The 22,447-nt window shown below is 39.6% G+C and overlaps 1 protein-coding gene across 1 annotated transcript in view; it reads left to right on the top strand.

Moving 5' to 3' along the window:
* Positions 1 to 1,451: 1,451 nt before the first annotated feature.
* Positions 1,452 to 22,447, top strand: part of LOC121558599 (ER membrane protein complex subunit 2) — a 66,779-nt gene continuing 45,783 nt past the window's right edge. The window contains exons 1-2 of the mRNA XM_041871988.2: positions 1,452 to 1,545; positions 10,458 to 10,571. Coding sequence (XP_041727922.1) covers positions 1,506 to 1,545; positions 10,458 to 10,571 — 154 coding nt within the window. The 5' untranslated portion in view covers positions 1,452 to 1,505. The remainder of the gene's footprint in view (positions 1,546 to 10,457; positions 10,572 to 22,447) is intronic.

Below are 22,447 nucleotides of genomic sequence, written 5' to 3' on the forward strand. Positions count from 1 at the left end.
AGCAAAAACCTGACCACATATCAACTGACTGCCATGTGCAGACTTGAAAATTACAAGTCCACGGATCGTTTGAGCTGAACGTAAGTTCAACCGCACATAATGTTATTTTTTGTATCCCTGACAGAGATGATGACATTTTATAGTCCTCTTGTACTTGCCCAATAATGACCATGCTCTGCCTTTTTACAATGGCAGTGTCCTGTAACAAAACAGTGCTGTTGACCTCAGACAATAGAACAGTAACAAAGTATCTACAGTGCAGTGAGCGGTACTGGGGATGACATCAGGATTCTGAAATGTTTCTGTAAGTGAGTTTGTGCTGAGTCCACCTCAACAAGTGCGTAATGTGGTAGTGGAGTGTGGCGTGGAACTTACAAAGTCAGAGACATGGGATCGACAGTCAGAGGCCCCTTGAGAGGGAAATCAAGAAAAGTAAGACACAACACAGCATCTCAAATGTGCTTTCAACACACAATTCCCACTTTCAGTGGTACTACTCCTGACATTCTGCTTATCCTACCTCAGAAGAAAATGAATTACAAAACTAAGCACGAGACTATACAGCATCGCAGACCCCTTTCCAGCCCTCCCTGGTAACAACCACAAATCTATCCAGGCCTCATGAAAGCTAGGTGTAAGATGAATATAAATTTAGCGTGAGCAGTATTGCAGAGCTCGGAGACCTAAACCTCTGGAGAGGGCTAGGGTTACGGTTCAGACCCTGTTTTGAGGTCGGTTGAAACAGGGTAATTTTAGGCCCAGTTACATGAATAATAACTGGAAGCAGTGTGTTAATCAGCGCTGTCAGATTTAATACCTGGGTATGATGGGGGAAAGGGTCAGAGCAAGTGCATGCATTGCTTTTGTTTAGTCTTACATCCAGTGCTGACATGACTCTTATGCTAACCAGTCTGTTTGGTCCTCTCCACAGGGTTTAAAGTGAGATTTTTCAGGTGTAGAAACTGTGGTCTGCTCTGAGTGTCAATTGTTCAATTAAATAGACAGGGACCTGATGTAATCTATGCATCATATTGTAGGATTAAATTACCCCAATGATTGAACAGCTGCCTCAAAGTGAACATCCATGATAGCCATGCCTGCTCAATTACACACAGCCTTTTGAAGATGGCATGTGAGCAAGACATGCATAAAGTAACATGTTGTCCTTCTCGGTCTTACCTTTCCCCTTAATCATAAATTACTTGACCTCCATGAATCTTCTCATTTTAATAAAAACGAACAGTTTTTACGCCCACCACTCAATCATATCATATACATATTACACTCATATTAATAGCAGAAAAAAACAATGGAAGTAGCAGAAATATTTAAGTCCATTTAAATGAATAAAATACATTGAACATGTCTCAAAAATATGTTTGACAATTCTCGAGCTTGTAGACTGACTGGTCACTTGTGGTTACACTATTCAGAGAGCAAAGGCTCAGTAAGCAGAAACAAGCCACACCCAGTTCAATGACGTTGAACCTGTGCTGCCAAGGAAGATGGCGTCGGTATCAGAAATGTACGATGTAACCTGGGAAGGTAAACACAGACGATTAAACGTTTTAATGTACTGTATGACTGAAAGTGTGCTGCTAAATCCTTGTATAATTCGACGTAGTGCATTTTAGCCATCGTTCGGCGAATGTAGCTGCGTATGTCCATCTCATCAAGCCAGCTGCTAACTTGTTAGCTAGCTAGCTCAGCTTGCTAACACGAGAGAGCCACTTAGCTAGCACATTATTTCTGCCTAGCTTTCTTCTAAGATTTTAGCAAAGTTAGCTAGCTAACGTTGTATTGATTCATCTGTTAATGTTGTTATTTTGTATCCCATTGTCGTAGCTAACAGTCCACAGCATGTGTGAGTTTGCAAGGATACACAGCAGGCTAAGCTAGCTAGCCTAGGTACCTAACGCCTGTCAGTTGATTATAACTAACTAAGTTAGCTAGCTAGCTACCTGCTGACATTGTTCTGCCTCATTAGATGGCTTGCTAAAATACACGGTCTTGCAATAGATACTACTAATAGGCAACGGGAAAACCCGTTTTGGTGATTTATTGTCTATCATCAAAATAAATCACAGCACGTTTTTGGAGTCTTTCAACAGTTACCTGATTAGCTAAGTATAATACCATTAGAAATTGTTGTAAATGTAATTTATATTCCTAAAACTGACATTTAAAATTATGCTGTCACTGCTTCTTGTTGACAAGACATATTGATAAATAGCACAATGCCAAAACACCGTTTTAAAGTGTCAAAATCAATAACCAATATGCAGAAACAGTTTGTGATAGTGCCTAAGGAAAGTATTCAGACCCCTTGACTTTTTCCACATTTTGTTATGTTAGACTTATTCTAAAATTTATGAAATAAAACAACTTCCTCAGCAATCTACACACTACCACATAATGACAAAGTGAAAAATGGTTTTTAGAAATGTTAAAAAAAATGTAATAAAACTGATACCTTATTTACATAGGTATTCAGACCCTTTACTATGAGACTCGAAATTAAGCTCAGGTGCATCCTGTATCCATTGATCATCCTTGGATGTTTCTACAACTTGATTGGAGTCCACCTGTGGTAAATTCAATTGATTGGACATGATTTGGAAAGGCACACAGCTGTCTATATAAGGTCCCACAGTTGACAGTGCATGTCAGAGCAAAAACCAAGCCATGAGGTAGAAGGAATTGTCCGTAGAGCTCAGAGACAGGATTGTGTCGAGGCACAGATCTGGGGAAGGGTACAAAAAAATTTCTGCAGCGTTGAAGGTCCCCAAGAACACAGTGGCCTCCATCATTCTTAAATGGAAGAAGTTTGGAACCACCAAGACTCTTACTGGAGTCTTGGTAGAGTGACCAGACGGAAGCTGCTCCTTAGTAAAAGGCACATGACAGCCTGCATGGAGTTTGCCAAAAGGCACCTAAAGACTCTCAGACCAAGATTGAACTCTTTGGCCTGAATGCCGAGCTTCACGTCTGGAGGAAACCTGGCACCATCCCTACGGTGAAGCATGGTGGTGGCAGCATCATGCTGTGGGGATGTTTTTCAGTGGCAGGGACTGGGAGACTAGCCAGGATCGAGGGAAAGATGAACGGAGCAAAGTACAGAGAGATCCTTGATGAAAACCTGCTCCAGAGCGCTCAGGACCTCAGACTGGGGCAAAGGTTCACCTTCCAACAGGACAACAACCCTAAGCACACAGCCAAGACAATGCAGGAGTGGCTTCGGGACAAGTCTCTAAATGTCCTTGAGTGGTCCAGCCAGAGCCCGGACTTGAACCCGATCTAACACATCTGGAGAGACCTGAAAATAGCTGTGCAGCAATGCTCCCTGTCCAACCTGACAGAGCTTGAGAGGATCTGCAGAGAAGAATGGGAGAAACTCTCCAAATACAGGTGTGCCAAGCTTGTAGCGTCATACCCAATAAGAAGCAATGCTGTAATCGCTGCCAAAGGTGCTTCAACAAAGTACTGAGTAAAGGGTCTGAATACTTATGTAAATGTAATGTTTCAGTTTTTTATTTGTTTATACATTTGTAAAAATTTATAACTGTTTTTGCTTTGTCATTATGGGGTAATGTGTGTAGATGAGGGAAAAAACTATGTAATCAATTTTAGAATAAGGGTAAAACGTAACAAAATGTCAAAGGGTCTGAATACTTTCCAAAGGCACTGTAAACCTAAACATAAAAAAAACAACATAAAATGTACTATCTACACATATGTGCAACAATAGTAATCAAATTACTTGTATTTTTTAAATGAGCACCTTATAAACTGCCCATGCACCAAAAACCCTGTTGTTTTGCTGTTGAAAAGACCACAACTAAAAAAACACATGGAAACTGGATATATTTATACATCACAGGTCAGAGGACAACCTGCAGAACACAGACAGCCACATTTTGGAATGTTAGATTTTTATATGGTGGTCACTAAAACCGAAAGAGAGACGCAACACTGTTTTTTTCAGTCACTCCTGTTGATTATCACATTAACATCAATTGCGCGAGAGGGGGGGAGATGAGGTTGCACGTCCTGTTAACTAACACCACTCAAAAACCACACAGAATCTGTGAATAATGTGTTCATCACTGGTTAGAGGACACTTTGTAGAATGCAGCTAGCTACATTTTGATTCAAGTGGGCCAACGAGGTAAGTGTAACGCAACACTTTTTTTGTTAATCACATCCATCGATATCACTCTGAAATTAATAGAACAGGGGGCAAATGTTTGGGCTAACTGTGTTCTAAGTCCTGCGACCCCCAGCGCATATGACAAAATCAATAGTACAAAGCCAAAGATATTGATCTGTTTTAAGCAATTTATCTTGTCATCGTGTTGACTATAAACATTCTGAGGTAAAAAGGATGTGTAATTCCCCCCCCACCCCCAATTCGATGTGGTCAAAACGTCAGCTTGTGTAATGTAGTAAGCAGGGGTTGGAACAAAAATTATTTTCCAATTGTTTCGTTCTAACAGAACCATTCTTTTTAAAATTCCGTTACTCTGTTCCGACCACCAAAATAAAGTTATGAACCGGTTTGAACCCCAAAAAAGTTTATTGTTTCTTTCTGTTCGTTTTTAAACCTCAGAAATCATTATTAATATATATATATATATTTTTTTACATTTAGCTCTACATTCAACTACTTCACCAATCAGTGCGGATAGAGCAGCTTGCTGTGAAGCAGGCAAGCTATAGCTAGTTGTTTACATGAATTAGACAGATAAGTGTAGGGCACGAGATGCGACTGAAGAGAGCAAGAGAGGGTGGAGGAGGCTTGGCTTAATGGGATATTTTGGCAATGAGGCACTTTATCTACTTCCCCAGAGTGAGATGAACTTGTGGATCCAATTTGTATGTCTCTGTCCAGTATGAAGGACGTTAGAGGTAGTTTCGTGAATCCAATGCTAACTAGCGTTAGCGCAATGACTGGAAGTCTATGGTATCAACTAGCATGCTATCCACAAATGGTATCCATGAGTTAATCTGATTCTGGAGAAGTTAATAAAGGGCCTCATTGCCAAAATCCCAAAGTATCCCTTTAAGCGCTGGGCATCTTGTTATGACATGCATTATCTGAGTTAGACCCATATAATTATACCTACAGAGGAGCAGCTTTTATGAAAGATCTTTGAATGTCTTTGAACTTTCGAAAGTGGGCTTAACATTGGACCAGAGCTAGCTAACAAGCTTGTGTGTGCAGAGCGGCACCAGAATTAATATAAAAACACTTAAATAAATCCAATGTGAAACATGATAACTGTAGTGTTCTTAATTAGCATTGAAAAAGTGAATCCATTCTTCTCTCATTAAAAATCTTTCTCCCTAATTTTGGAATCACGCTTTTAACATCAGTAGGGTACAGTAGCCTATGCTTCGGAGGGGGGTTCGGGCAGGTAGCTTACACACACTGGCAAAGATTTTCAGCTGGCAGGCAGACACTGAAATAAGTTTGAGTGACAGTGAGGGCTTTGCATAGCCACTTTATTGCGTTTTTTGTGGGACTTGAAAAAAACCTAAAAGTACATTAACCGGTTCCCATTCTTTTAAAATACTGGTAATTTTCCAGAACAGTATAGATCACTTTCGTTCTGATTCTGTTCCTCTAAAAATGTCATTATTTTCCGGTTTTCGGTTCTGTTCGCTGAACCGGTTCCATACTGTCCACATCATGGAAACTCAAAGATCTATTTCTCACTAGTTTAACCATTTTAGATGTAAAAAATGCTCGTAAGCACAATTTAACCAGCTACTCTAGACTAGTGTCCATAGGGTCTGTGCAGCAGGCTGAACGTTTGACGTGCCTACTACTAATGGATAGCTACTACTATTACTAGCTAGCTAAAATCAGCAAAAGATAGATATTTTTCAAAGCCTGCGTGTTAACACTAAAGGAGAGAGCATTGTTGTGCGAGTTTTCCAGAGTTGACTTTAGCTTACTTGCTAGGTAGATATTTAGATAACTAGCGAATGAGCTTTGTTTTAACCGCCTTCAGAAAGTATTCACACCCCTTGACTTTTTCCACATTTTGTTGTGTTATAGCCTGAATTTAAAATTCACTGGCCTACACACAATACCCCATAATGTCAAAGTGAAATTATGTTTTTATTAATTTTTTTATAAAAAATGAAAAGCTGAAATGTTTTGAGTCAATACGTATTCAACCCCTTTGTAATGGCAAGCCTAAATAAGTTCAGGAGTAAAAATGTGCTTAACAAGTCTCATAATAAGTTGCATGGACTCACTCTGTGTGCAATAATAGTGTTTAACAATACTTTTTTTATGACTACCTCATCTCTGTACCCCACACATACAATTATCTTACAGATTCAACCACAAAGACCAGGGATGCTTCCCAATGCCTCGGAAAGAAAGGCCCCTATTAGTTGATGGGTATAAAAAAATATTGAATATCCCTTTTAAGCATGGTGATGTTATTATTTACACTTTTGAATGGTGTATCAATACACCCAGTCACTACAAAGACACAGGCATCCTTCCTAACTCAGGAGAGAAAGGAAACCGCTCACCATGAGGCCAGTGGTGACTTTAAAACAGTTAGAGTTTAATGGCTGTGATAGGAGAAAACTGAGGATGGATCGACAACGTTGTAATTACTCCACAATACTTACCTAATTGACAGAGTGAAAAGAAGGAAGCCTGTACAGAATAAAAATATTCAAAAACATACATCCTGTTTGTAGTGCTTAACGATTAGTGCTTTTTGAGTTTGATTCGATTATAAAAAAATAATCACTGATTTCGGTTTCGTTAATATTTTTAAACATTAAATTCACTATGCATTATGTGGGTTGAATAAAACAATTAATAAAAGTCCCATGATAGTAGTGACTGCCCATTACTGCTTATCACTTATTAACCATTTATTCGTATTACATTACTTAAATAAAATATTTCAGTTGTGTATATTACGTTTGTTTAATTTGATGACTTTATTATTTATTTCCAAGTCATCTCATCTCTATAGAGCTGCTGCCTATGCTGTCTGACAAAATAACAATTTGTGTAGTTCTTCAAAGTAAACAAGGCATACTTTTATTACAGCGGAATACCAACTATCACTCACTTAGATAATAGGTAGAGAGAACTCGCGAAGCAGCAACTGCTCTTTATCACATCACGATCGCTCATTGTTCTCTCTTCCAAAGCAGGCGTAAAAGAAACACACCGGACAAGTAGATACACAATGGATTATGGTCATTGTAGTTAATTACCACTTTATGTGCTAAACTGTGTAGAATATTGGCCTGTTGGAAACTACAACTCCCTACTACATCTAACAGTTCAGGCTGGATCCGATGTATCTCTAGAGAAACTGTGTGATGTGTGCATTGAGCTCACAGGAATAAAATGAATGAATGAAATTCAAATAATTTAACCGACATCGGTCAATTAGTTGTTTATAAATGGAAAATAACAGAAATTTAAGTTAATCGCTTAGCACTACCTGTTTGCAACAATACTGCAAAAAATGTGGCAAAGCAATTAACTTCTTGTCCTGAATACAAAGTGTTATGTTTGAGGCAAATCCAATACAACAGATTACTGAGTACCACTCTCAATATTTTCAAGCATAGTGGTGGCTGCATCATGTTATGGGTATGCTTGTAATTGTTAAGGACTGGGGAGTTTTTCAGGATAAAAAAGAAACAGATTGGAGTAAAAGCACATACAAAAGGCCAAATATGTGACCGACCGCCTCGATTCGGATTTATGTAGCAACATTTTAAATGGTGTTCTTTACATTAGATAAAAGTAGAGACTCAGAGCTAGAATATATATATCATATACTACAGTTGAGGAACAATGGGAATGTAATGATGCTTTGAAAGTTGATAAACTTCTAACCCCACTTTGAGAAAATGGTCCTTGAATGTTTTGGTACACCTACTGGAGAGCTCTTTGTCTACACCCATTCAGCATCATTCACACCCTCTTAAGCCTTAGCCCCACCCATCTTTTTAAGGATTCACATATGAGGCAATGTGGTAAACACACGCTATATCAAATAAAATCTACGTTTATTTGTCACATGCACAGGATATAGAAGGTGTAAACGGTACAGTGAAGTGGTTACTTGCATAGTAGCAATATAAAAAACAAAGTGTCCAGAAAAAATATTTTATGAATATGTTTATTATTATTATTAGATGATGCTTACCCAACATACTAAATTGATGGGTCATGTGAAGGAAATGCTATAACCATCCCCCAGCCTTATCTAGCTAAGTGGATGGGTCACTATTGTCTAGACATGTACACATGTTCGTGAAATACAATAGATGGCCGTAATCACCCCCCAGACACACCTGGCTAATTTGATGGGTCATGTAATAATCCGGCCGAAGTGGAGTCTTGTGTTTAGACATGTAGGTAGCTAGCTAGCTAAACAATGAACCGGCATAATCCCAACTCATACTACTACCAATACAAACATTGGAATAGCTGTAGTATGAATCTGCAGTTAGCTAAAGCTAACAAACTAGGTTCAATGTTAGCTAGCTAACATTAGGCTATAACTAGCAATGCAAATGGATTTCTGATTTGAATAATATTACTACACAGATCATAAATGTAACGTTAGCTAGCGAGCCAGCAAGCTAACGTTTGCTAGCTACTGTAACGAACAGTACCCTTTAACTTGCAAAAAAAACGACTTTCTTACAAAATTAGAAACTTATATCTGAAAATGTAGCTAGACTCTTAACCGTATACATGGATGTACGCTTCACGGCAGACTGGAACCATTTAACTCCTTTTTGTTTGTAGCTATATCTTGGGTGTGTTCGTAAATTCAATCTGGAGTGCCAGAGTGCGCTCAGAGTGCGCTCTGGGCGTTCGTAAATTCAGAGCGTTGTCAGATTGTCCGTTCGTAAATTCAGAGCGGTTCGCTCTCGGAACCTCTGGCCTTGGAGTAGGGTTGATCCGAGCGTTCTGACCTCACAACGGCAGTCTAGCACCCAGGCTAGCTTGCTAGCTACTTCCAGACACAAATTAGAGAGAATCTCACTCTGACCATTTTACTCGCCCTAGCAGACCTGGTTAGGGTGTTTTCATGTTATCCAGAGCGTTGGTGACTGTAACTGTGATGCTGGCAACAATTTAATTATGCTTTATTTGCCGACGTTTACTGACACCGGCCATATTCAACGGGTGTTGAGCGTTCGTAAATTCCTCAGTTATTCTCTGCTCTGGCACACTCAGACGAGCGGGCTCTGAAATCGGAGTAGATAGCCGAACGCCAGCATTGTGTCAAGTCACTCCGGTTCACACTGACCGTGGCGTGTGCAGAAAGTAGCCCATCACTTTTTCCAACTGATCTGTCGACAGCGCCTGCTAAATTCAGGTAATCAATTTTGTTGAGAAAAGTAGCAACTTTTGTAGTTCTCAATGGCTAACGTTATATCTTTCAAAAACGGCGTGGTAGAAAGGACTGTCAACACATACTGAACAGCTCATGTTATAGACAGAAGCATGCTACATGGTAGACCAATCCAAACTCATATCCCGGTATGTCCAGGCCATCCATTATCTCAGCGAATCATGGCTAGCGGGAAGGTTCCTGTCTTTTTCCATGGCTAAACCAACTAGGCTCGTAATTTAACAATTGTATTCATATTTATGGATGGAATAAAAGTTTGTTATTAAGACACATGAAAGTTCACGTTGCAGAAGGAATTTCTGCCAAAAACGTCATTTTGATAAAAAATAAATGTATGTGCGACATACGTCTAGTTTCCTGAAACAAGTCACTTTTACACTGGAGTTGCATACTAAGATGACATTGAATGTTCCTGAGTGGCCTAGTTACAGTTTTGACTTAAATCGGCTTGAAAAATCTATGGAAAGATGACTAAAATGTAAATGTAAAACAATGAAAGACAGAGCAAGAAACTTGACAAAAATAAAAACGTAATAAAAAAACGAATTGTACATTCCAGGTGTGCAACGCTCTAGAGACTAACCCAGAAAGACTCAAAGCTGTAATTGCTGCCAAATGTGATTCTAACATGTATTGACTCGGGGTTGAATACTTATGTAATCAATATATATTAGTGTTTTATTATTCATAATTATTTAACAAATGTTAATTTTTATTTTGTGTAAATCGTGGAAAAAGTCAGGGGTGTGAATACTTTCTGAAGGCACTGTGTGTCAGGAACCTGTAGGTAGCCCAGATGTTAGAGAGGTGGACCAGTAAGCAGAAAAAGTATGCACTGAACTGCCTGCTAGAGTAGAGGGCTGCTGGTTCAGGATCATTAGTGTCCGCTACCGTTGTGCTATTGAGCAAGTTAACCCAATTGCTCCAGGGGCTGATAGTGTGCTGCTCACTCTCGTGTGTGTGCGCTCTACCTGATTCAATATGATGTTATATGAAGCATGTCATTTTTTTATTGCCTGATTGTGTTCACAGAAATGAGAGACAAGCTGCGGAAGTGGAGGGAGGATAACCACAGAAACAGTGAGCAAATCGTGGATGTTGGCGAAGAATTGATAAATGAGCATGCGTCCAAACTTGGAGATGACAGTAAGTACATATGCATTAAATCAAGATTCACATCAGACCAATTTCTAGTGCTGCTATAGTAGGCCAAATCTGTTTGTACACAATGATCCACAACACTAGCCATCCATCACAAGATGTTTGGGAGCCAAGGGCTTGATTTGTCTATTTGTTTCATTCTTGATTGATTTTATTCATCAGACTTCTGCTGTTGAAGAAAAAGTAGCATTATAATATGAAGGATGAGGACTTTGATGTTGTCTAGACATATAGGTGATGGAGATGTATAGTGTTTTCAGGCATCAAAGACATACACATAGCCAACATTTACAGTCTGGCAGCATGTTCAATATAGACAACATTTAGTGGCTGAAGGGGAAATGAATTCATATACTGTATTCTCAGTCTGGCAAAAAGCATGCAAATACTACAATCTAGATTTCATGTGGACTGCTATGGTTTGTGGTTTCACTGCAACATGATTGCTAGAACATGTTGGACAGTAGGCCTATGATTGATTTTGTCTTGTCACAGTTCGCTGCTCATGAAAGCAAGGAAGGGCATCAATCTCTTAGAAATGACTGGTTCTCCAATGATGAATTAATTCAGTGTGGAATCAAGGAGTACTGACCATATATAAACAGTACCAATCAAATGTTTAGACACATCTACTCATTCAAGGGTTTTTCTTTCTTTCTTTTTACTATTTTCTACATTGTGAAGACATCAAAACTATGAAAAAACACATATGGAGTCATGTAGTAACCCAAAAAGTGTTAAACAAATCAAAATATATTTTATATTTGAGATTCTTCAAATAGCCACCCTTTGCCTTGATGACAGCTTTGCACACTCTTGGAATTCTCTCAACCAGCTTCACCTGGAATGCTTTTCCAACAGTCTTGAAGGAGTTCCCACATATGATGAGCACTTGTTGGCTGCTTTTCCTTCACTCTGCCGTCCGTCTCATCCCAAACCATCTAAATTTGGTTGAGGTCGGGGGATTGTGTAGGCCAGGTCATCTGATGCAGCACTCCATCACTCTCCTTCTTGGTCAAATAGCCCTTACACAGCCTGGAGGTGTGTTGGGTCATTGTCCTGTTGAAAAACAAATGATAGTTCCATTAAACCCAAACCAGATGGGATGGCGTATCGCTGCAGAATGACAGCTTTGCACACTCTTGGCATTCCTTCAACCAGGTGCATGAGGTAGTCACCTGGAATGCATTTCAATTAACAGGTGTGCCTTCTTAAAAGTTAATTTGTGGAATTTCTTTCCTTCTTAATGTGTTTGAGCCAATCAGTTGTGTTGTGACAAGGTAGGTGGGGGTATAGAGAAGATAGCCCTATTTGGTAAAAGACCAAGTCCATATTATGGCAAGAACAGCTCAAATAAGCAAAGAGAAACGACAGTCCATCATTACTTTAATACATGAAGGTCAGTCAATCTGGAAAATGTCAAGACCTTTGAAAGTTTCTTCAAGTGCAGTTTCAAAAACCATCAAGCTCTATGATGAAACTGGCTCTGATGAGGACCGCCACAGGAATGGAAGACCCAGAGTTACCTCTGCTGCAGAGGATAAGTTCATTAGAGTTACCAGCCTCAGAAATTGGAGCCTAAATAAATGCTTCACAGAGTTCAAGTCACAGACACATCTCAACATCAACGGTTCAGAGGAAACTGTGTGAATCAGGCCTTCATGGTTGAATTGCAGCAAGAAACCACTACTAAAGGAAACCAATAAGAAGAGGAGACTTGCTTGGGTCAAGAAACACGAGCAATGGACATTTAGATTTGATGTCTTCACTATTATTCTACAATGTAGAAAATAGTAAAAATAAAGAAAAACCCTTGAATGAGTAGGTGTGTCCAAACTTTTGACTGGTGCTGTATATATATATATATATATATATACACAGTGGGGGAAAAAAGTATTTAGTCAGCCACCAATTGTGCAAGTTCTCCCACTTAAAAAGATGAGAGAGGCCTGTAATTTTCATCATAGGTACACGTCAACTATGACAGACAAAATGAGAAAAATAATCCAGAAAATCACATTGTAGGATTTTTTATTAATTTATTTGCAAATTATGGTGGAAAATAAGTATTTGGTCACCTACAAACAAGCAAGATTTCTGGCTCTCACAGACCTGTAACTTCTTCTTTAAGAGGCTCCTCTGTCCTCCACTCGTTACCTGTATTAATGGCACCTGTTTGAACTTGTTATCAGTATAAAAGACACCTGTCCACAACCTCAAACAGTCACACTCCAAACTCCACTATGGCCAAGACCAAAGAGCTGTCAAAGGACACCAGAAACAAAATTGTAGACCTGCACCAGGCTGGGAAGACTGAATCTGCAATAGGTAAGTAGCTTGGTTTGAAGAAATCAACTGTGGGAGCAATTATTAGGAAATGGAAGACATACAAGACCACTGATAATCTCCCTCGATCTGGGGCTCCACGCAAGATCTCACCCCGTGGGGTCAAAATGATCACAAGAACGGTGAGCAAAAATCCCAGAACCACACGGGGGGACCTAGTGAATGACCTGCAGAGAGCTGGGACCAAAGTTACAAAGCCTACCATCAGTAACACACTACGCCGCCAGGGACTCAAATCCTGCAGTGCCAGACGTGTCCCCCTGCTTAAGCCAGTACATGTCCAGGCCCGTCTGAAGTTTGCTAGAGTGCATTTGGATGATCCAGAAGAGGATTGGGAGAATGTCATATGGTCAGATGAAACCAAAATATAACTTTTTTGGTAAAAACTCAACTCGTCGTGTTTGGAGGACAAAGAATGCTGAGTTGCATCCAAAGAACACCATACCTACTGTGAAGCATGGGGGTGGAAACATCATGCTTTGGGGCTGTTTTTCTGCAAAGGGACCAGGACGACTGATCCGTGTAAAGGAAAGAATGAATGGGGCCATGTTTCGTGAGATTTTGAGTGAAAACCTCCTTCCATCAGCAAGGGCATTGAAGATGAAACGTGGCTGGGTCTTTCAGCATGACAATGATCCCAAACACACCGCCCGGGCAACGGAAGAGTGGCTTCGTAAGAAGCATTTCAAGGTCCTGGAGTGGCCTAGCCAGATCCAGATCTCAACCCCATAGAAAATCTTTGGAGGGAGTTGAAAGTCCGTGTTGCCCCAAAACATCACTGCTCTAGAGGAGATCTGCATGGAGGAATGGGCCAAAATACCAGCAACAGTGTGTGAAAACCTTGTGAAGACTTACAGAAAACGTTTGACCTGTGTCATTGCCAACAAAGGGTATATAACAAAGTATTGAGAAACTTTTGTTATTGACCAAATACTTATTTTCCACCATAATTTGCAAATAAATTCATAAAAAATCCTACAATGTGATTTTCTCTATTTATTTTTTTTTCTCATTTTGTCTGTCATAGTTGATTATGAAAATTACAGGCCTCTCTCATCTTTTTAAGTGGGAGAACTTGCACAATTGGTGGCTGACTAAATACTTTTTTCCCCCACTGTGTATATATATACAGCTGCGGAAAAAATTAAGAGACCACTGCAAAATGATCAGTTTCTCTGGTTTTACTATTTAGAGGTATGTGTTTGGGTAAAAATAACATTTTTGTTTTATTCTATAAACTACTGACAACATTTTTCCCAAATTCCAAATAAAAATATTGTCATTTAGAGCATTTATTTGCAGAAAATGACTGGTCAAAATAACAAAAAAGATGCAGTGTTGTCAGACCTCGAATAATGCAAAGAAAATAACTTCATCTTCATTTCTAAACAACACAATAGTAATGTTTTAACTTAGGAAGAGTTCAGAAATCAATATTTGATGGAATAACCCTGATTTTCAATCACAGCTTTCATGTGTCTTGGCATGCTCTCCACCAGTCTTTCACATTGATGTTGGGTGACTTTATGCCACTCCTGGTGCAAAAAAATCAAGCAGCTCGGCTTTGTTTGATCGCTTGTGACCATCCATCTTCCTCTTGATCACATTCCAGAAGTTTTCAATGGGGTTCAGGTCTGTAGATTGGGCTGGCAGGGTCTTGATCTGGTGGTCCTACATCCACACATTGATTGACCTGGCTGTGTGGCATGGCGCATTGTCCTGCTGGAAAAACCAATCCTCAGAGTTGGAACAATGTCAGAGCAAAAGGAAGCAAGTTTTCTTCCAGAACAACCCTGTACGTGGCTTGATTCATGCATCCATCACAAAGACAAATCTGCCCGATTCCAGCCTTGCTTAAGCACCCCCACCCCCCACCCCATCTTTTTACGCTGCTGCTACTCTGTTAATTATTTATGCATAGTCACTTTAACTCAACCCACATGTACATATTACTTCAACTACCTCAACTAGCCGGTGCCCCCGCACATTGACTCTGCACCGGTATCCCCTTGTATATATAGCCTCCCTACTGTTATTTTATTTTACTTCTGCTCTCTTTTCTTTTTCTCAACACTTTTGTTGTTTTATTTTACTTTTTTATTAAAAATAAATGCACTGTTGGTTAAGGGCTAATAATATAATAATAATAATATGCCATTTAGCAGACGCTTTTGTCCAAAGCGACTTTCAGTCATGCGTGCATATATTTTTTTTACGTATGGGTGGTCCCGGGGATCGAACCCACTACCCTGGCGTTGCAAGCGTTGTGCTCTACCAATTGAGCTACATAGGACCTGTAAGTAAGCTGTAAGTAAGCATTTCACTGTAATGTCTGCACCTGTTGTATTCGGCGCATATGGCCAATAACAATACATTTCACAGTGGGTGCGAGACACTGTGGCTTGTAGGCCTCTCCAGTTCTCCGTCTAACCATTAGACGACCAGGTGTTGGGCAAAGCTGAAAATTGGACTCATCAGAGAAGATGACCTTACTCCAGTCCTCTACGGTCCAATCCTTATGGTCTATTGCAAACCTCAGCCTGGCTCGTCTTTGCTTCTCATTGATGAAGGGCTTTTTTCTAGCTTTGCACGACTTCAGCCCTGCCCTTAAGAGCCTGTTTCGAACCGTCCTCGCCGTGCACTTCACCCCAGCTGCCGTTTGCCATTCTTTTTGTAGGTCACTTGATGTCATCCTACGGTTTTTGAGTGACATTCGAATGAGTTGGTGGTCATCCCGGTCAGTAGAGAGTCGTTTTCGCCCTCTGCCGGTCTGTAGCTTTGTTGTCCCCAATGTCTGCTGATTGACCTTGTTCTTATGAACCGCCGTCTTTGAAATTTTAAGGATGGAAGCAACCTGACGCTCACTGTATCCCTCTGCCAGTAAAGCCAGAATTGAACCCTTCTTTTTGGCATGGTCAATAGTTAGTATTTGATTAATATTACTGTTGAGGTACTATTAGCACTGTTTTTGCCATCCAGCTGGTCCTATTGCAAGAGGATAGTGATGACCACAGCAGTGGTTTTTATACTTTTCCTTGTTAACTAAGATTTGGTTCATGTGATTACCTAATCAGTACCTAATCCAGTAGAATGAGGTGTGCCTGTGTTGGAATTCAATAGACACTGGAATGGAATGGCTGTCATGCATGTAGAGATGCTGATTTAAGAAACAATCACAATGTGATTTTCTGGATTTTTGTTTTAGATTCCGTCTCTTACAGTTGAAGTGTACCTATGATAAAAATTACAGACCTCTACATGCTTTGTAAGTAGGAAACCTGCAAAATCGGCAGTGTATCAAATACTTGTTCTCCCCACTGTATATATATGAAGTTTTCCACATTTTGTTACGTTATAGCCTTATTCTATAATGGATTCAATTGTTTTTTCCCCTCATGAATAAGTCTCCCGAGTGGCGCAGTGGTCTAAGGCACTGCATCGCAGTGCTAGCTGTGCCACTAGAGATCCTGGTTAGAATCCAGGCTCTGTCGTAGCCGGCCGCGACCGGGAGACCCATGGGGCGGCGCACAATTGGCCCAGCGTCATCCAGGGTAGGGGAGGGAATGGCCGGCAGGGATGTAGCTTAGTTGGTAGAGCATGGCGTTTGCAACGCCAGGGTTGTGGGTTCGTTTCCCACGGGGGCCAGTATGAAAAAAAAAAAAAGAATGTATACACTCACTAACTGTAAGTCGCTCTGGATAAGAGCGTCTGCTAAATGACTAAAAATGTAATGAATATACAGACAATATCCCATAAAGACAAAGCAAAAACAAGTTTTTAGAATTTGTTTGCAAATTTATAAATAACCCCCCTGAAATATGACATTTACATAGGTATTCAGACCCTTTACTCAGTACTTTGTTGAAGCACCTTTGGCAGCGATTAATAATTATTATTATTTTATATATTTTGTGGGGATGGGGTAGAAGGATTACTTTTATACTATCCCAGGTATTCCTTAAAGAGGTAGGGTTTCAAGTGTCTCCGGAAGGTGGTCAGTGACTCCGCTGTCCTGGCGTTGTGAGGATCCTTATGACCATGATAGATCCTTAGTGATGTGGACCCGCTCCACTACAGCCCCATCGATGTGAATGGTGGTGTGCTCAGCCCTCCATTTCCTGTAGTCCATGATCAGGTCCTTTGTCTTGCGGACGTTGACGTGAGGTTTTTGTCCTGGCACCACACTGCCAGGTCTCTGACCTCCTCTGAATAGGCTGTCTCATTGACGTCGGTGATCAGGCCTGCAACCGTTGACATCAGCAAACTTAACGACGGTGTTAGTCATGCACTTCTTCTTGTAACTATTTTTGGAGCAGTGATAACGTGTCTGGCTCTGGCACTTTGGATGACTTGTTCTCGCCTCGGAACCTTACACTGCCCACCCAAAACCCCACAATATTGATACATTTCTTATGTAAGTTGATTTATTTGATTTATGTGGTCCTCTGTAGCTCAGCTGGTAGAGCACTGCGTTTGTAACGCCAAGGTAGTGGGTTCGATCCCCGGGACCACCCATACACAAAAAATGTATGCACGCATGACTGTAAGTCGCTTTGGATAAAAGCGTCTGCTAAATGGCATATTATTATTTATTATTATTATTTGTTTGTCAAAATCAATTTGCGTGCCAGAAAAGGGGCAGTTAGGGCCTCAAAATACAGTGCCTTTAGAAAGTATTCACACCCCTTCACTTTTTCCACATTTTGTTGTGTTACAGTCTGAATTTAAAATAGATTAAATTGAGATTTTTGGTCACTGGCCTACACACTTGTTTTAGATTTTTTTAAATTAAACAAATTGTAAAAATAAAAATGTAGATGCTGGAATGTCTTGAGTCAATAAGTATTCAACCCCTTTGTTATGGCAAGCCTAAATAGGTTCAGGAATACAAGTTTGCTTAACAAGTCACATAAGTTGCATGGACTCACTCTGTACAATAATAGTGTTTAACATGACATTTTAATGACTACCTCATCTCTGTACACCACACTAGTGATGCGCGGGTTGACTCATAACCCGCAGTCCCAGCGGTTATATCCGCGGGGCGGACAGGTTTAGGGTCATTAAATATTGTGTGGCTGAAGGGCGGGTGGGTGGCGGGCAGGTTGAATAAAGAGAAACAATACCATAAATGTTAATTCTTGTGCATTTTATATAGGCTACATTGAGTTTTTTCCCCATTATTTTAGGCTATCTGGTATTAATGCCTAAGCTTCAGGGCTTAACTGTACGCGTGCCAAATAGCCTACACAGCCAATCACCAAATAATACTTTTGGGAACGGACAGAAAAGGTGAATGTATATCTACGGAGGCAAAAAGGACATTGTTGAAGTTTAATTCAATAAGACAAAAGCTGTGAGCGGAGAGTTGAAAATAAAGAGAAGGTAGGGCTAGAAAAGTAATGTCAAGGGAACTGTAGCCTACTGTTTAGATGAGTTGAATGGAAACTGAAATCTGGACACTGACTGTAGGTCTATAACCTCTCACATAGCCTTAATAATAACTCCTGCAGAATTAAGCATTTCTTGCAGTAAAATTATAAACCAAATGTAGGCAAAATTTGAACTTGGGAACAGGAGTGAGAAATATGATTTCTTTCTTTCTGCATCTTGAGAGAATGCAATGCTCAGTTAGATACCATCTGTAGAGGTGCTGTCTTTTTTTGTTGTTGTCATTTTAGTCCTTTTTTAGCAGACGCTCTTATCCAGAGTTACAGAGTGCATACATTTTTCTTTTTTTATACTGGCCCCCCGTGGGAATCTAACCCACAACCCTGGCGTTGCAAGCGCCATGCTCTACCAACTGAGCTACACGGGTCTTCTTCATAAAAGCATCATAAAAGCTGATAGTATTTCAACCACATAAAATATGCATCGAAGCCGAACTGAAATCTTATCAGAAACACCTTGGGTTATTTTCACAGCTTTCTTTTTCCTTACAACCGGTCAAACTGTCCCGTTTTTTTTTTTTTGCCGTTATTGTATTTTCACCCCAGTCCCTAAACGTATTTGCGCCGTGAAAGATGACAGAGAGAACTTTACCGATGTCAACTGGATTGAAGCATTCATTCTATCGATCTATTACATTATTATGTTGACCAAGGGTTTATTTAGTATTCTAGGGCAACATATAATGACAAAAGAGAGTCGGGCAGTTGTGGATGGGTTATTAGCAATTGCGGGCGGGTGCAGTTGAACAAACAGCTGACACACACACCACTACCCCACACACAATTATCTGTAAGGTCCCTCAGTCAAGCAGTGAATTTCAAACACAGATTCAATCACAAAGACCAGGGAGGTTTTCCACTGCCTCGCAAAGAAGGCCACCTATTGATAGAAATAAAAGCAGACATTGAATATCCCTTTGAGCATGGTGAAGTTATTAATTACACTTTGGATGGTGTATCAATATACCCAGTCACTACAAAAATGCCGGAGAGGAAGGAAACCGCTCTGGGATTTTCACCATGAGGCCAATGGTGACTTTAAAACAGTTACAGAGTTTAATGGCAGTGATGGGAGAAAACTGAGGATGGATCAACAACATTGTAGTTACTCCACAGTACTAACGTAATTGACAGAGTGAAAAGAAGGAACTAAAGTAATACTGCAAAACGTGGCAAAGAAATTAACTTTATGTCCTGAATACAAAGTGTTATGTAGGGGGGCAAATGCAATACAACACATTACTGAGTACCACTCTCCATATTTTCAAGCATAGTGGTGGCTGCAACATGTTATGGGTATGCTTGTAATCATTAAGGCCTGGAGTTTTTCAGGATAAAAAATAAACAGAATGTAGCTAAGCACAGGCAAAACCCTAGATGAAAACCTGGTACAATCTGCTTTCCACCAGACACAGGGAGATGAATTCACCTTTAAGCAGGATAATAACCTAAAACACTAGGCCAAATCTACGCTGGAGTTGCTTACCAAGAAGACATTGAATGTTCCTGGGTGGCCGAGTTACAGTTTTGACTTAAATCTACTTGGAAATATATGGCATGATCTGAAAATTGTTGTCTAGCAATGATCAACAACCAATTTGACAGAGCTTGAAGATTTTTAGAATAATAATTAGCAAAAGTTGTGCAATCCAGGTGTGGAAAGCTCTTAGAGACTTACCCAGATATACTCACAGGTGTAATCACTGCCGAAGGTGCTTCTACAAAGTATTGACTCAGGAGTGTGAATACTGATGTAAATGAGATATTTCTGTATTATCTTTTTTAAATAAATGTGGAAGTATTTCTAAAAATGTGTTTTCACTTTGTCATTATGGGGTATTGAATGTAGATTGGTGAGAAAAAAAATCTATTTAATCCATTTTGAATTCAGGCTTTAACACAACAAAATGTGGAATAATTGTATATATGATTACTTTGTGAAGGCACTAGTGTAGCCTGAAGTTGTTCTTTTTATTCCAAAATAATCAATTCCCACCTCAAAAGGCAAACCGTAAATGGTAGTATCTTTAAAGCTGGGATCCGTTTGGTGAAACTGCCACGTTCGTTTGGGATATAACAACAAAAAGTTACTTCAAACACTTTTAGAACAGAGGGTTATACTACAAAGCAGGGTCAATAAGTTAGCTATCTTTGATAAGCAACCAGAAATAACTAATTTCTCGTTCATTAAAAAAGCTAAACTTAGATGTGTTTTTGTTCGTTGAATCAATTAGACCATGCCCATTTAAGCTTATTTACATTTTAGTAATTTAGCAGACACTCTAATCCAGAGCGATTTACAGGAGCCTTTACGGTTAAGTGCCTTGCTCAAGGGCACATCGACAGATTTTTCACCTAGTCGGCTCGGGGATTAGAACCAGCGACCTTTCGGTTTCTAGCACAACGCTCTTAACCACTAAGTTACCTGCCACCTTATCTTTCTAATATTTTACAATATTTAGGCTAGTTAGCTGGCTAAATCCTTGATCCTACTTTGTAGTATACCCCTCAGCAGAATATGTACTGCGATTCTTTTTTACAACGATGCTGAACGTTCCTCTCCTTCGTTTCATCAACAAAACAAAAACAATAACAAAGACGCTGGGTCGAACAGTGTCACTGTTTCACCTTATGCAAATTACAGCTTTAATGTGTCACAAGTTCTCAGAAGCCTAGGCCTATTCAGTATTTTTAGTAGGCTTACCAATGTGACTCAACTTTTGAATTGAATGATGCAGAAACTTGGTAAGCCTTTTCTTGATAGAAAATAACCCATATGTGATGGTTGGTAGCGGTACACTCAGTTTTGCCTTTAGGCTATATAATAGCCTGCTAGTATCTCACTATGTAGTCTTGCTGAACGACTCTGTGAAAGTCTCTTTTCCTTGTAATCATTAGGATTCATACAGTCTTTAAAGAGCAGGGTAAACACTTAACACGCCCCGGTTTTATTGAAACCGGTTCTTAAATTGGCTGTGAAACAAGATGGCAATTATCAAAACAAGAGTTGGAATCATAAAAAGGCAAGAAAAACTCCAGGCGTTTGTTTGTTTTGGCATATCAGTTTTCTTGTTGAGTTGGGTTTTATTATTCTTTCTCAATAAACAGTTAGACGGCGTTTGGCAGAGGACGTCTGGCGTGCTTGTCAAAACAGACTTGTCTGACATTTAGCATTAATTCCATTAATTGGATCCATTAGCCAAGCCTATTAATAATCACTGTCTTTTACTGTTACAGTTGAATGATTGAATAAACACTTCAATAAACATTTAATCTTTATAGCTAAACCACTGGATGAAATGTATCGTGCTATGTTGATAAACCTTGTGAATAAGGCGTCACACCGTAACTGGTTAGAATATCACAGCAAGATGAGGGGAAATGACAATCTTCTGCTGCCCTAGATAACAGATGTCTAAGCTTTCTTTCTCTGTGCTTTTGGAAAGGGCTGCATAGCTTTGTCTTTTGTATGGAGTTGTACAATATCTTATGAAGTTTAGAACATTTTCTATAAAGAAGGATATCTTACAATACCAGCAGAATTTGGTCTATATAGCCTTGACTTGGTCAGTGGTCATTCACCATGATTGATCCTCTAAATGAAGTAGGCCTAATATAACGTTTTTTGTATTTTTATTGAACTGCATAAAACATACAGGGGAGAGAGTGATACAAAAGGATTATAAATTATTATTATTTTTGTCCCTTGTCCATCCAGTCCTTTAAATACATGGTTTTATTTCTATGCAGCACATATTGATTATTCTTAATAATACAAGTGTGAGGATTGAGGAGAGAAATTATACTTGAAAGCAATTTCCCAGGATTCAAGGGCTTGTTTATGAAAATGTATTCCATTTAAAATGACTAGAGCAAAAAGTTAAGACCACCACACTTTTCCAATATAACATTGGAAATTTAAAACCACAATTATTTCTAGTTAGTGTTTAATCCAGTTACTTTTTAAGATTTGATTGATTATTTGCTAATCCAGTATGTGATAGAATGAGGTTATTCTGTTTTACTCATTTTAGGACTGAAAGGTAATTTAGTGAGTTCTGGGTT

Source organism: Coregonus clupeaformis, unplaced genomic scaffold, assembly GCF_020615455.1.
Source record: "Coregonus clupeaformis isolate EN_2021a unplaced genomic scaffold, ASM2061545v1 scaf0155, whole genome shotgun sequence".
In the NCBI taxonomy this organism is placed as follows: Eukaryota; Metazoa; Chordata; class Actinopteri; order Salmoniformes; family Salmonidae; genus Coregonus; species Coregonus clupeaformis.